This window comes from Medicago sativa, chromosome 4 (assembly GCF_051527215.1).
Source record: "Medicago sativa cultivar Bolivia chromosome 4, Bolivia_mono, whole genome shotgun sequence".
NCBI lineage: Eukaryota > Viridiplantae > Streptophyta > Magnoliopsida > Fabales > Fabaceae > Medicago > Medicago sativa.
Window position 1 is genome coordinate 67,099,743 of NC_140752.1, and position 15,248 is coordinate 67,114,990.

General features: G+C 32.4%; 1 protein-coding gene and 1 pseudogene across 2 annotated transcripts; one reads left to right on the top strand and one right to left on the bottom strand.

The window, feature by feature from the left end:
- Window positions 1-824: 824 nt before the first annotated feature.
- LOC146930971 (4-hydroxy-3-methylbut-2-enyl diphosphate reductase, chloroplastic-like) lies at window positions 825-5,973 on the top strand (annotated as a pseudogene). Its single transcript, XR_015006547.1, has 11 exons — window positions 825-1,099; window positions 1,557-1,757; window positions 2,141-2,320; window positions 2,435-2,566; window positions 2,668-2,742; window positions 2,824-2,929; window positions 3,032-3,126; window positions 3,796-3,983; window positions 4,073-4,158; window positions 4,451-4,545; window positions 5,748-5,973. The product of XR_015006547.1 is annotated as a 4-hydroxy-3-methylbut-2-enyl diphosphate reductase, chloroplastic-like (transcript).
- A 120-nt stretch (window positions 5,974-6,093) lies between these two features.
- Window positions 6,094-10,600, bottom strand: LOC146930972 (cytochrome c biogenesis protein family). Its single transcript, XM_085702465.1, has 8 exons — window positions 10,163-10,600; window positions 8,820-9,039; window positions 8,623-8,734; window positions 8,193-8,465; window positions 7,760-8,025; window positions 7,021-7,177; window positions 6,841-6,924; window positions 6,094-6,606 (listed from the first exon to the last, which is right to left on the bottom strand). The coding sequence occupies exons 1-8, from the start codon at window positions 10,539-10,541 to the stop codon at window positions 6,448-6,450; spliced, it is 1,650 nt and encodes a 549-aa protein (XP_085558591.1). The 5' UTR covers window positions 10,542-10,600; the 3' UTR covers window positions 6,094-6,447.
- Between the last annotated feature and the right edge of the window lie 4,648 nt (window positions 10,601-15,248).

Sequence of the window (15,248 nt, forward strand, 5' to 3'; positions counted from 1 at the left end):
TAAGAAAAATTCCATGAAGAATATCTTTTTAAAAACTACTTATCAAATAATATTTTTGAAAATACACATATTTTTACGAGATCAAGAATATTAATTATCATTTTGTCAAAAAAAAAATCATCATAATTAATAAAAAAAATTGAAGTTAATTATTTTTATCAGGATTTTTGTGTCATAATTGATAGATAACAAAGTCTTTAAATGTTTAACTTTTTAACTTGATTTTAATTATTTAAGTATACTATAATTATCTTGTAAGATTAATTTTTGTTTTATTTTTCAATATAAATTTAGGGTGAAGGGATGATGCTTATCTAGAGGTAGGAAATACCTCTAGGCTTAAAGAATAACTATAAAGAGATTGCATTTACTCCCTTTTAAATAAACTAGTGAAGCTTTCACAGTAGGGATGACATCCGACGAGTTTAAGAGATACCCACTAATGAAAAAATAGTTAATGGATATAAAGGTGGTATTTGTATCTATTAGTAAATTGGTAAAATTATCAAAATATTATAATACTTAAACATAAATATTACCTACATGAATGATGCACTAAAAATTAAGTTGTCAAAGTAGAACTACTACTTCCGTAATATCGGACCCTTTTGATAAAATCACGGAAATCTTTTATATAGTGGTGTGGTAGTTAAGCAAACGCAAAGATACCATTCAAAAAGTCCACAACAGAGGCTTTGAAAGAATGAGCTGCAACGGTTTTCGAATCAACCTTAAAAAATAACATGCAAAAACGTGACAGCTTCACCTTGTATTCTAATATTTCTACTACTTTTGAATTAAATAAACTAAAATGATCATTAAAATACACAACAAGAGAACTTAGGACCGCTGTCTTGTCTTGACTGTATCTTCTAATGGCTTTCCGTGCCAACTTTTGCCGTCTTCCCACCACTCTCATCGACGTTCCTTCTCCGGATAGAATCCGGTGCAGGAAAGTGTTTTTGGTCCATTGTTCAGCTGACTCTGATTTTGATCCTAAGGTGTTCCGAAAGAATCTCACCAGGGGGTGAGAATTATAACCGCAAAGGCTTTGGACGCAAGGAAGAGCCTCTCAAACTCATGAATCGCGAGTACACCAGTATGTTGTTATGTTTCTTCTTTGATTTCGGTCTCTCATCAGTTTTTGATGGGAATTCAGCTGAGAAAAAAAAAATCATGTTTAGCTTCTTTTTGTATGCTTATTACTTTCTAGTTGGGAATGTGCTTATTTTGTATCACAAACACTTTCTATTAAAGACGTGTCCAACATGACACTGGCACATATTACATTTTTGTTATTCTATTTTTCAAATTATTATCCGTATCTAACGTATAAGTATTGTGTCTGTTAAAAATTCTTACACTTTGGTACATGTTTAGTATCAAATATTTAGACTGCATGATCGAGCTTAATTTGTAGGAGAAATTGTTCCTAGAAACGACTATAAAGATTATCGAGTAGTCATAATAGGGTAAGGAACTGCTAAGTAAGAATATCTAACCATTGTTAGGTACCAAATCACTGTGATTGTGTGTATCCTTTTTTGTAAATGCAGGTGAGATCATTGAGACATTAAAGGAAAATGGGAACTCATGAGTATACATGGGGCAATATCACTGTGATGCTAGCTGAAGCTTTTGGCTTTTGTTGGGGAGTTGAGAAGGCTGTTCAGATTGCGTATGAGGCCAGAGAACAGTTTCCTAATCACAAAATTTGGATTACCAATGAAATCATCCACAACCCAACGGTTAATAAGGTATATACATTTCCTATTACCTTCAATGATCTCTGAATTTTTTAATTGATTAATTTAATTCATATACACCGCCAGTATAGATTTTCTTTACACTGTCAATCTTATCGTATATCATTAAAAATATTTGACTTGCATCATAACTACTTCTAAAATCACAGATGTAATTGACTGTGATTTGCTGATATGGTACTTTTTTTTTTTTACATAGATGGTGTATCCAAACTAAACTCTTATTTATTAGTTATATCATACAGTTGATGAAAGTTGGTAAAACTTGATGCTTGTTATGAACTTAATTGATCACTGCCTTGTGTTTCTTCCACATCCATCCTTTTACATGATTAATTTGTTGATTGTTGAGCTTTGATAAATTATTGATGCAGCGGCTAGAGGAGATGAAAGTGGAGAACATTCCTATTGCAGAAGGAAAGAAACAATTTGAGGTTGTCAACAAGGGTGATGTAGTCATATTGCCTGCTTTTGGAGCCGCAGTCGATGAGATGTTGACTTTGAGTGAGAAAAAAGTTCAAATCGTTGATACAACTTGCGAGTGGGTTTCAAAGGTATCTACATATGAGGGTGGCTTTCTGCTTTGCTGGTTTACATGTATTCAGTTCATATATCAATATGCACCAACAAATACTCAGATTATTTGTCTCCTATGAATTGTTTTTAAGGTATGGAATGTTGTCAAGAAGCACAAAAAAGGAGATTATACCTCGATAATTCATGGTAAATATGCCCATGAGGAAACTGTCGCAACTGCGTCTTTTGCAGGAAAGTACATAATTGTGAAAAATAAGGCAGAGGTTTGTCCTAAGCTGCTGCTAGTATTTGATTTAATTTGTGTTGAATGTCTTAACTTGAAGAAATTTGTATTAACTTTTGCATAACTGACAAACTTATCCAGGCTAAATATGTTTGCGATTATATTCTTGGTGGTGAGCTTAATGGATCTAGCTCAACCAGAGAGGCATTTTTCGAGGTACAGCATTTGTCCTGTTATCGATCTTGCTTTCAAAACCCTTTAGTATTCGATGCCGTTTATTTAATTCTTCTTGTCCAGAAATTTAAATTTGCAGTTTCTAAGGGCTTTGATCCAGACAATGACCTGATAAAGCTTGGCATTGCAAATCAGACAACAATGCTCAAGGGAGAGACTGAAGAGATTGGTTAGCTTTTACATTTTTTGGAGTTAGCGGCAGAGGGATTCTCTTGTGCTCTATTCATAAATTATAAAAATAGTAATATGTATTTTGCTGATAGGATCACAGAGAAACTTGTGCAGAGGACTTTGATGCGCAAATTTGGCGTGGAAAACGTTAATGAGCAATTCATAAGCTTCAACACAATTTGTGATGCTACTCAGGTATTTTCACTTCTCTAGTCCCTATATGTTCTTGCTTATTTTGGATAATATGTGATTGCAGTTCTTGTAGCTGGTTATCAAGTTAGCACTATTATGCATATGTTGTAACTTTATATGAAATATTTTCTTATGTAATAATTTGTACATATTGTATTTACCCCGTTAGTTAGGCTCATTGGATATAACACAACCTATTTAAACATTTTAGCAATTGTACTGTCGTTACTTTTGGTAGACTAATCAGAAAAGAATTCACCGATTCTACATGGTATCACGAGCTCCCGGTTATGGGCTCCATGCTTCCACATAAACCATATTTTTTTGGGCAGTTTTATTGTGTCTCATTTCCTTCATCAACGTTTGTTACTGGGAATTTTCTGTTTTACACCAGCAGCACTATATCAACCATTTCACCACTTTCCATTGCAAGTCAAGCATCCCCGTCCCTGCCATCTGGACTAATGGCCAAAAACCAGCCAGAGCTCAAAAGCATGTCTCGGGTGCCCCACTCACGTGCAGCTTCTCTCCAGATAGTTCACGGGTGAATGAAGGTCACACACTAACCTGCACAGTGCACAGGCGCCCCACTTACTTTTGAAATAACATTCAGAAAAATATTCCCCAATTCTATGATATATAATCAAACATTTGTATTGAATTTCCTTTCAGGTGCGACAAGATATGCTATTTACAAGCTGGTAGATAAAGATATGGATCTCATGTTAGTAGTTGGTGGCTGGAACTCGAGCAATACTTCGCACCTACAAGAGATAGCTGAGGAACGTGGAATTCCTTCTTACTGGATTGACAGTGAGCAAAGAATTGGTCCAGGAAACAAAATAAAATACAAGCTGAATGTAAGCATCGATAAAAGAGATTTTATACCTCATCTACTATTATCTCTTTTTCACTATTAATAATAATGTTTTATCTTTTCATCTTTCAGCATGGCGAGCTTGTCGAGAAAGAAAACTGGCTGCCAAAGGGTCCATAAAGATTGGTGTAACATCTGGTGCATCCACACCAGACAAGGTATTTTTTCTTACCTTGTGCGTGAAGTAATAAAAACTTGTAACTGGCCTTCCATATTCTTGTTCGTTTTTTTGCTGTAAATTTCCTCAGTATAGTTCTGCTGGTGTAATGAATATACTTTGGAAACCTTGCAATTCAGATAGTTACTTTCACAGGAAGTGACTGGTGCAAATGGCTCGTGTCGTATTTATTTATATTTCAAATAGTGTTCCTATCCTTTCTTTCAGTTTTCGATGATAATATCCAATTCAAGTTCGTGTAATGACATTTTGCATCATTGGACTTCACACAGGTTGTGGGAGATGCGCTTATCAAGGTGTTTAACTTGAAAAGGGAAGAAGGGTTACAACTCTCATAAAGCAGGTCTGCATATATACACTGTTAAAGGTAAAATTAACAGGATGGATTTGAATTACAGGATTATTTACAGTTTGACTTGTAGATTTTATCAATGAGAAACCTTAATTTAATTTAAAAAAATTCTTCCAAATCTTTCCTTTTGCAGCATTGTTTAGTATTAGTTTTCATTATAGACCAATAATCTAGCACTAGGATCATCCATGCATTTGTAAGCCCTAACATCTCAAATCCACCTCATTAGTGTTTAATTAAATTATTTTACGTGCATAGTTATGTTTAATGAACTATTATTTGGTATAATTATTGAAACTGTTATTTAGTACAATTGTTTTAGTTAGATGGTAGAACTTTTAGAATGACGGGATTAAACAACTAAGAGAGTTGCCAATAGAAACCTACATCCTTACCCCTCAACCCAATTAATCGTCATCAAACATTAGACTGTGTGTACGGGTCAGGGATTGATTTGAGGTAATATCCTTCAAACCCGTATTGGCACTGTCTTTGTTTTTCCTATAACTGACTCCTCACAATGGTCACTCGAACCACTCAATTTCATTTAGTATGAGAAATTTGGATTGCAAGTTTCAGGTAGTAACCTGATTACCTGAAACTCGTAAGGACCTGCTGCAGTAATTTGAAAATAACTACGCATGGAACCTATAATTAATTGATTCTTGCGGTATAGGAAAGTAGAGTCTTTTTTTTTTTTTTTCAGTTAAGGCATATGATGAAATAGTAATTAGTAATTTAAAATGAGTCTAACTTGCTGCCATAATTGAAGATGTATTGCATTGGTTGTGGCAGTTTAACTATACCTTTTTATATAGTTGCTGCAAATTATAGGTAGTTTGGTATGTGATGAAATAGCTTTGATATGAATATCTATACTATTTATCTCATGCCTTCTACATGCATTGTGTTGATTATTTTGAAATTGTTGAATGACATGAAGACATTAATTGTGAGTATGATGAATTTCTTATGGTATACGCTGTTATAACTCATTGACGCTTGGTACTAACAAATAAGTACATTAACAACACTTACAGTGAGATATTTCTCAGATTACTCATGTGACATGTCTGAGATGGTATGTATAACAATTCATATTTTCACGAGTGATTTATATGTGATATGCGATGAGTTATTATTCCTTATCTTATATGTGTGTGTGTGTGTGTGTGTGTCATCGATGATGTTCTGAGATGTGATTCTTTTTGTTTCAGATGAGGAGCAAATGCCGGAATGCTAATGAAGTTGTTTATGTTATATTCATATCATCTTATGTATTTTGATTAAAATGGTATTATTATGTAATGCCCATATTGAGGCTTGGTGTTTTGAGTTATCAGAACTATTTGTACTTTTGTAAAGTGTATGACACTTGGTGTGTTGGTCTTACCAACATTTTGTTTAACAAAACATCTTCGACATGCATTTCTGTTGTGTATTGTGTAACATTCTAAACATTAACATGAGTATTGCATTTTTGGTATCAGAATGGCTACAAGGAGATGAAAACATATCTCCATTGACGACACTATCATTCAAACAGAAACAGGAACAGCTCAATACAATAAAAAGAGACGCGATCTTTATATATTTTCAACTGCAAACTGTACATTATGGACATACCAAATAGCAAAGATACTATTCATCAAATGATACAAGACATTAGAGCTTTGGTATCTGGCCCTATCAAATAAAATAAAAATAAACGAAATATACATGTAATATACTCTTAGTATGTAAACAATGTCTTATAAGATGATCTGCAAAAGTTTTGGTGATTGACTCATCCATCGCATCCAATTTGTATGTTTGTATGTCGACGTACTCTATCATTTCTATATAATCCATATATATGCACCCATCCAATTGAAGAGTCTTTTAATTCTCACCTTGATATCTCAAAAGCTATAAGCTCTAGCTAACCATGCTATCAGTTTGCTTAGATAGAGATGATGATTCAACTATTTCAGGGATTTTGTCAAGCAAGAGGTTCATCTCGTCCGGAAACTCTAACTTAGCTCTGTTAGTCTTCCCTCCAATAACGACTGTTGTGCCATCTTGTAAGGCCCATATCTTTCAATTTACCAAAAATTAAATTCACATTTTAATATATAATTAAACATGGATAATGAAAACACAACTAAGCTACCAGTGTTATTTGCTCATTTTTAGGAATCGTCTAATTATGCATATGACATTTGTCTGGAAAATCTATAAATGAAAGCAAAATTGGAAAAAGAATGATACAAACAAATATGCAAATGATAATTTCATATACTTAGTGTTAATGTAAATGTAGAGATTCACCTGTGAATGAGATAAATAGCTGATGCAAGTAGTGAGCATGAGAGCACCAAATCCAGCATATACAACTGGCACGCCAGGATCAGTCTGCATAACATAAGCATTAAGCAATAGGTCAGTGACAAAGGTAACACAACTAATTGCATCTAAAGGAAAATAACCAGACTTGGCTTAAGCTCACACCTTCAAGTCCAAGCCACTACTGCCTATTGCATCCACAACGACAATTTCTGAGCCGTCAATGTTGATTGGGAGCTTTGAATTAGGTCGTCTAACTCCTGCAAATTTCCCTTCCTTATCATAAAGGACAATTGACTGCAGGTCACGAGCAAGCATAGATCTAAAATTCGATAAAAGTTAGTAAAAAGAATGAGACAAGCAGAATATCAATGTGTATATGCCAGAATGACATATCAAGTCCTAGTCTGTAATGGTGGTCCTTTGCACTTAATTTGTAATTTAATCTTATATACATAATTTTAAGAATATGCTAATAATAAAACAAAAATCTTTTTCTTTTATTGGAACCTCAAACTATTACAATTATCTAAGTCTTAAACTCTGATCCTAACTACTTCAATTATCTGATTGTTCTCCCCCAATCATACACTAAAGACTCGTTTAAACGAACAACTTAATTAAGTTCTTAATCGATAAGCATTCACAATACAAGTGCATATGTATAAGTTATTATCTCTTTTCATAAGCTGTTGTAAAAAAGTTTATAGACATTTCATAAGTTGTTTCCACAAGCTTTCGTAAACACTCACAAGTGTTTGTTAGTAGATAAGTACAAATAAGTTGTTTATGTCACCCCAAATACAAACTAAAATTCATTGAGGAAATGCTCTTATGAACAGTTTCCAAAGCTTCCAAATATTGAAACAAATATTTTAGTGTGACAGTGAATATATACACTTACATTCCTTTAACATCAGGAGAGTTAACATCTCCAACCGGTAGAAAAGTACCATAAAGTTTCTTATCTCCATTGATCTTTAGAGGTGCCATAGCCAAGTTATAAGGTCCTTCATTGTCCTTGAGAATTTGCAGAGCTGAAATACTCCAATCCGTCTGGTATATGGTGATACCATCATATCTTAAAGGGTCGTTTACACTAATTGTTTTCCTCATTACTTCTTTTCCATCCATGTTCAAGAGGGAAAGATCGGTGTGAAACTGTGAAACCTGTAACAAAAATCGAAAACCAAATTTTACAACAAAATAGCAAAACAATAAGACTGTCAAAATTGCAGAAAATTAAATACACTTTGACTTATTCTGGTGGTAATTTCTTGAATTCAATTGCAAGTATCAATACTCCAATTTCATATAAAACAAAAACCAACATTTACCTCCCCACTTTCATAATAATCCATAGAGAATCTGTTGACATGAATCTCTGTATTAAAAGCATCAGTTGGAAAGGAAAGAAAGCCGGTAGGACCGAGAACGTCTCCTACAACAAAATTCAGCCCCTGAGGCACAGTGACTGAACCTTTAAAGCTCCCTGCAGCACTTAAAGTTCCTCCACCCATTATCAACAGCAGTGCTATATGAACGCCAACAGGAGCTAGCCGACCGGCAAGTCCGCGAAAAGCATACAAAGTTGGTCCTTTCAAAAATACCTATAATCCAAATTTACATTTTGTTAGCGCGCACAAAAAATATTCAAGTCTATTGTTGGTCAGTAACTACAAATAAGCGCTTATCATATAAGTGTTTGTGTATAAACTATTTCTACAACAAAATAGTCAAGTGTGAATCATGGCATAGCATTATAACCTCATATCCAGCTCCCATTAATATAGTACCGACATCTTGGATTGATGCTCTTGGCAATGATTCTGAAAACTCTTGCTTACGTATAACCTCGGCAGAGTGCATAAATGACCATCTACGAAACAAATAAGGCCCTCAGTGATCAAGAAATGTCGCAAACCAAGCATTATGAACACAGAAAACTGACAACCAAACCAAACCTTTTTGAAACCTTGATGAGTGGGAGTTGTGTTGTGTAAGTGCAGGCAATAAGGGATGCACCAAGAAGGGCCAACATTGCAAGAAATATAGGAGCTGAATACATGTGATCAAAACCAAGGAAGAAAATCCATCTCCAAGTAAAAAATCCTAACACAGGATGATCTTCGGGGTAATTCTGGAAATAAAACTCAGGTTTCTCGCCTTGGTCAATAAAAGTGCCTGCCATAGAAATTTTTCTTTAGTGCATATTTACGTTAGCTTTTGGGAGAGCTAAAATTGATTTTGAGGAGTTAAAAATGACCAAGACATGTTTGGTGGTTCTTGAGTATAATTAATTTTTGCTCAAGAATTGATTCTAACTTGAAGCTAAAGTTTGTAATTGTTGCCTTCGATCGTGATTTTTAGACTCAAATTTATTGTTCACCTCACTTTCACGTGAAAATATTCAAAAATAAATTATGTTACGGTAAACACACTTTTACCTAAAATCAATTTAATCAAAATCAAATTTGCCACCGTAGAAGCAAACATATACTTATCTTATGGTTTTATTAAGGAAAATGCTAACAACTGCCCTAAGGGCATTGTTTAAGCATCTAAAAGTAGCAATTTTTGCATTGGAAATTGTACGGTTATGACTTTAAAAAGTGTTTGACTTGTATTTTCAAGACATAGTTTCTTTTTTTGGGTTCCTTAAACAATGCCCTTAGGGCACTTGTTAGCAAGACCCTTTTATTAAAGCAAATTTACAGACACAAAAATTGAAATAACATCTCTTTAGCCATAATATTTTAAAGTTCACCCACAATTCACAATCTTGAGGGGCATTTACATCAAAATCTATCTTCTAAATAACAAAAGTACTATGGCCTGTTTTGATAAATAACTTAATTAAGTGCCTATGTTATCTCCATATCAAAGGATAAAATAAAGTCAAATTGAGTTTTCATCTAAGTTATAAGTTGTTTTCATACGTTGTATCCAATCCAAAAATCGACTAATCCGAGGGTCCCACCGCCCACTTGCGGGGGGCCCGTTTAAAGCCAGAGCAAGCTCTGTATGGACTTAGCCCACCGAAATTGGCACCAGAGGGAATCGAACTTGAGACCTATGGATGAGCAAACTCCAAGATTCCAAGCCAACCACTAGGCCAACCCCAAATGGGTTTGAACAAGTCTCAAGTTGTTTTCATAAACTCTCTCAAATAGGTGAGTAGATAAGCTCAAATGAATCAATTCAAACATTCCTATGTAAAATTTTAAGAACTAAATAGGGTGAAAAACAACTTAATAATAATTCATACTCAAAAAGTAGAGAAAAGAAGAAAAGTTTAAGCACATACCCAACCCCATTAAAAAAGCAATGGTGAACATTTCTCCAATAGCCAAAGGCAAATTAGAGAGAATCTGCAACACCTTTTTACTCAACTTCTTGACCACACCATAAGGACCTTTCTGGTTCTTTGAGCTTGCTGGAACATTTCCACTGTTGATATCATCATTCTCCTGTGTGAGTGGTGGAGGAGAAGATTCTGATAAGACAATCTTCTGTGACAACAAGTTATTATTCTTTCCCTTGTTTTTGAGATTGCAGCAGTTGATGGTGAATGAGAGGGTGTTATGATGAGTATGAGTTCTGTTGAATTTGAACAAGGGATGAAAAGTGGGAACTTTGAGAAGACATTGATTCATAGGAGTCCTCAAAGACATCATGTGACACATGCAAATGTTTGTGTTTCAGTTTCAGTTTCCAGTTTGAGGGACTGTGTCAGCTCTCTATTAACGACCACAGTTGCAGTTACTTTATCCTTATGAGTAGATAGATATTTTAATATTTTTAATACAAAAAAAGATAGATATTTAATTAATAGGAAAGGAAAGAGATAATAATTTAAAAAAAAATGTGATAATAATATGATAAGGAGAAAAACTAGGAATTTCATTACCTCACAAAAAAATACTAGGAATTTCATTAATTTTGTGGAATGGTTTCTTTTTAGGCAAAATTACTTTTTTCATCAATTGATGGTTTTTGATTAAAAGAAAATCAACTAATGGTTTTGAACAAATGGATCATAATATTCTCGGTAAGAAGTTGACTTTACCTCACAAATCTAAATTATAATCTTTAAGTTAAAAAAGATTTGTGATATCTCATATAAACGTTCTTGAATTAGGTCAACACTATTTGTTGGTATGAAAACTATGTAAGTAGTTTGGTAAGTTCTCCGTGAGCTTTAAAACCAACATTAATCATATCCTTCGATTTGAACTCATTTAAAATTACTTTTTCTAAACTTGCTAAATCAATGAAACAAAACAAAGGTAAGAAAAAAATGTCTTGTTAATCAAGAAAATGAAAGCATAATCATATTATTGAATTCAAGAAGAGTTTATTCAAAATAAATTTAAAACCAACATCAAATTGAAGAAACAAACTAGATAACTGACTCAAAAAACCTACAAAATTATATTTGACAAATACAATGAAGGTGAGTGCTACGGTGGATCACCTTCTTAAGTGGTCCGCCATGGCCCGTGCTTAAAATTGTCATAAATTCTAACGACAATTGAAAATACTCTTTGAAAATACTCTTTAGAAGTCATTATTTCAATTGTAAAAATGAGGATGGTCATTAACTTATACTCTTGAAGAAGATTGAAGATCTTCTTGCTTCGGATTGGGAGATTAGAGTCTCTCATGTTTACCATTAAGTCAATCGATGTGCGAATATTCTTGTCAATATCGGCTGCGAACTTAGTTCATCAATTTTTTTGTGCAATGAACCTCATCACCAAGTGGTTTTAGGGGTGCGTCTACACCCCCACCTAGTGTCCTTGTTTATTATTTGTTGGGTTTAGGGACGAAAATTCTCTTTAAGGAGGAGTGTTAGTAACAATCTTTTTAACGCTCTCAAATATACAACTCAGTTGGCTCTAGTCGAGCAAAAGAACGTGTCCCATTGAAAATTGAAGGTTGTTTATAAATACCACTTCCTTTCCCACCTTCACACCTTTAATTATATTAAGACTCAATGATATCTTCATCATAATATTAAAAGCCTCAAGCTAGTACTAAAAGGAAATGGGGCATTGCTTGAGTATTTGTCGTTGGTGTAGTTTTTGAGCAATTTCATAAATGAGAAGAGAAATTTTCATCTAAGTCTCCTCTCTAGACAGAATGTTGTTGTAAATGACCCATTTAACAATAATAAAAAATTGAGGTCGAAGATAAGCAAAGCTTTCATCCATCCCTTCCATTAACCCCCAAATCTTATGTGATTTAACATATGATCAATAAAGCTACACAAAATCAAATGGCAATAGGTCAACGATTGCACGAGTTGCTTAAACAATCCCAATCAGCTCTTGTCATTATGGAAGAATGGATAATCATTATTTATACTCGAACGAATGGTTATCTTGATTCATTAGAAATTGACGAGGTGCGGAAATTTCATGTTGAGTTAAGGGCTTATTTAAAAACGAATAAACTTAAATTTAACAAAAACATATCTTCTATCAAGACATTCATTGGAGAAGCAAAAGCCTTTTTGAAGTAATTTTATATTAATATAATAATAATAATAATAATAATAATAATAATAATAATAATAATAATAATAATAATAATAATAATAATAATAATAATAATAATAATAATAAAGATAATAAATTCAGAATATATTTTTTGAGAGATGCAAATATAATTAATATATATGCAATTGCAATAAATTTGATGTGGAAAAATTTGCGCCCAATAGGATTTGAACCACATAAGTTTTATGGAAATTCAATCATTTCATCTGTCAAAAAGTTGATTGATTTAGGTGTTATAACAAGTTTGGTTCTAGGACACAAATTCAATGTTATAACAAAGAGTAGTGATATTTGAACAATCATTTGAGACAACTTTTGTGACAACTTCATTTTTCTCTCTTTTTATTGGTCAAAAACAATAGAGAGGGAGAGAAAGGAAAAAAAAGAATAAAAACATAATGTGATTATGAGATAGAGTTGTCACAAAGTGGTTTTCTCTTCCTTCTTCTCTCTTTATTATTTTTGACCAATAAAAATAGAGAAGAAAAACAATGTTGTCATATAATAGTTGTACAAATATATTACTCTTGTTTTTTTGGTTACATTAAAAAAAATCAACATAAGAACTGCATCCTAAAAGAAACACCATGTCGAACCTAATATATACAAGATTAAGGTAAAATTATAAACATTACATTGGAAATAACAATTTGTAAATATTAAAAAGTTTGAACACAATTTTTCTAATATAATTATAATATATCATTGATTTTCTTGAACCGTATCTTAAAACACATGTTTGCATTTCTCTATATACAGTAGAGTGACGTTGCGAAGGCGACCGCGATTGTCGTTTTGATTCTAACAAGAACAACATGGAGATTGAGAATTGGGTTATAAACTTCTGAGAGCTAGTCGTTGCAGATGAGTTATAAACTTCGAGATAGTTGTGGTGTGATCGCCATAGAGAAAGATGTAGTGTTTGTGGATGGGTTATTCTGATAGTTAGTTGTTGCATCAACATTGTTGTCATCGTTGTTTTTGAGGGAGGAAGATGAGTTTGGAGGTGAAAAAGGATATAGCGAGGAAAATCGTCGAGCATTTTCACCGACGTGAGAGAAATTTAAAGAGTCGTCGGTAGAAAATAGGGTTTCGTTTAAATCGTTGTTGTTTTTGTGATTGAAAGGAAGAAGAGTTTGGAAACGTAGCAAAAAGGGCGAGTGTTCGCACCGGGTGTGAGACGAATGATCATCGGAATTAACATGGGTAAAAGCAATATGGGCTTGTTTTGAATATATTTTATTTTATTTTTTGTCTTATGTTTTGAATATATTTATTCAAACCAATATACAAACTAGTGTTCAACTAGGTAACAAATAATATCTCAATCGTTCCTAATATATATATATATATATATATATATATATATATATATATATATATATATATATATATATATATATATATATATTTGAGAAATGTATCTTTTCAGCTATTCATCTTGACGAGAAATGACAATATTTTTTTTAAGGAAAATCGACAATATTTATTCTTTCTATTTATAGAGATGATATTTAATTCTAAAATTATATATATTTGATTATTTCACCATAAATATTATTCTTTCTATTTATAGAGATGATATTTAATTCTAAAATTATATATATTTGATTATTTCACCATAAATATTAACATGATGTCTTTTTATTGATTTTTATAATATGTTAAAAAAAATTGAAGGGATATATAATATGTTAACATAAATATGTGTTTTATAGTTATCTTCTAATCTGATTACTTTTGTGCAATTAATTTATATAGTTTTTTTTATACGATATATTTACATTTATTTTCACCTAATTATTCAATTTGATTTTTTTTTTTGGCCGGGGTTTGAACCCCGAACCTTGCATATATTATGCATTGTTCTTACAAACTGAACTTAACTCACAAAGACTTATTCAATTTGATTTAATTATATGACACAAATAACAATTATATTTATATTCTTATATTTTTAAAATGAATTAATTTTAAATTTCATTTAAATTTATTTACATAATCATTAAACATAATTCAAAACTGACGAGACACCTTGTGCTTAGTACTAGTCATTATACCACTACTGTCCCCGTGAGTTTAGCTCAGTTGGTAAGGACAATGCATAATATATGCAAGGTCTGAGGTTCGAATCCCGACCACCACCAAAAAAAGAATTCATTATACCAACTACTAAAATAACAAAAATTAGTAAGGGAAATTTAGTAAGGGAAAAGATGAAATCCCTCTCTAATTCTATCACTAAATTTTGAGACATTCTATCACTAAATTTTGAGACCAAAAAATATGTGAGGAATTTTATTTTTTAAGATATTAATTTCCCTCCTTAATTTTTCTTTTCCTAGTAGTTTGATTGAAAGAAAGAAAAAACCAATTCAGAGAGATATTCTGGAACAAAAAATTAACCTGACACCACCCCCACACCTTTGTCATCCCCCACTTTCTCCAACTTGAAACCATATTATTTAAGGAAATAAGAAAATGCAAAAAAAATAGATGAAGACAAATGAGAGACCAAACAAATATTTAATGTTGATGATGTTCTTTGTCTAAGTTCAAAATGATAACTGATGTATCTTTAAAAAAAAATGATAACTGATATAATTTATAATTTGTCCATAAAATAATAAAGCATTGCAAAATTATATGCAATTATTTAATAGATAATAGGATCTAAAATTTACAATCACTTTAATATAACATTCATTCTTACATGATATGCACAACTCAAGAGTCATATTTAATATATGAAGAATGAAGGAGATATGATTTTCTTACAAGATACACATGTTGTGTTTATGTAGTGGTGGCGTAATTATTGATTGAAAT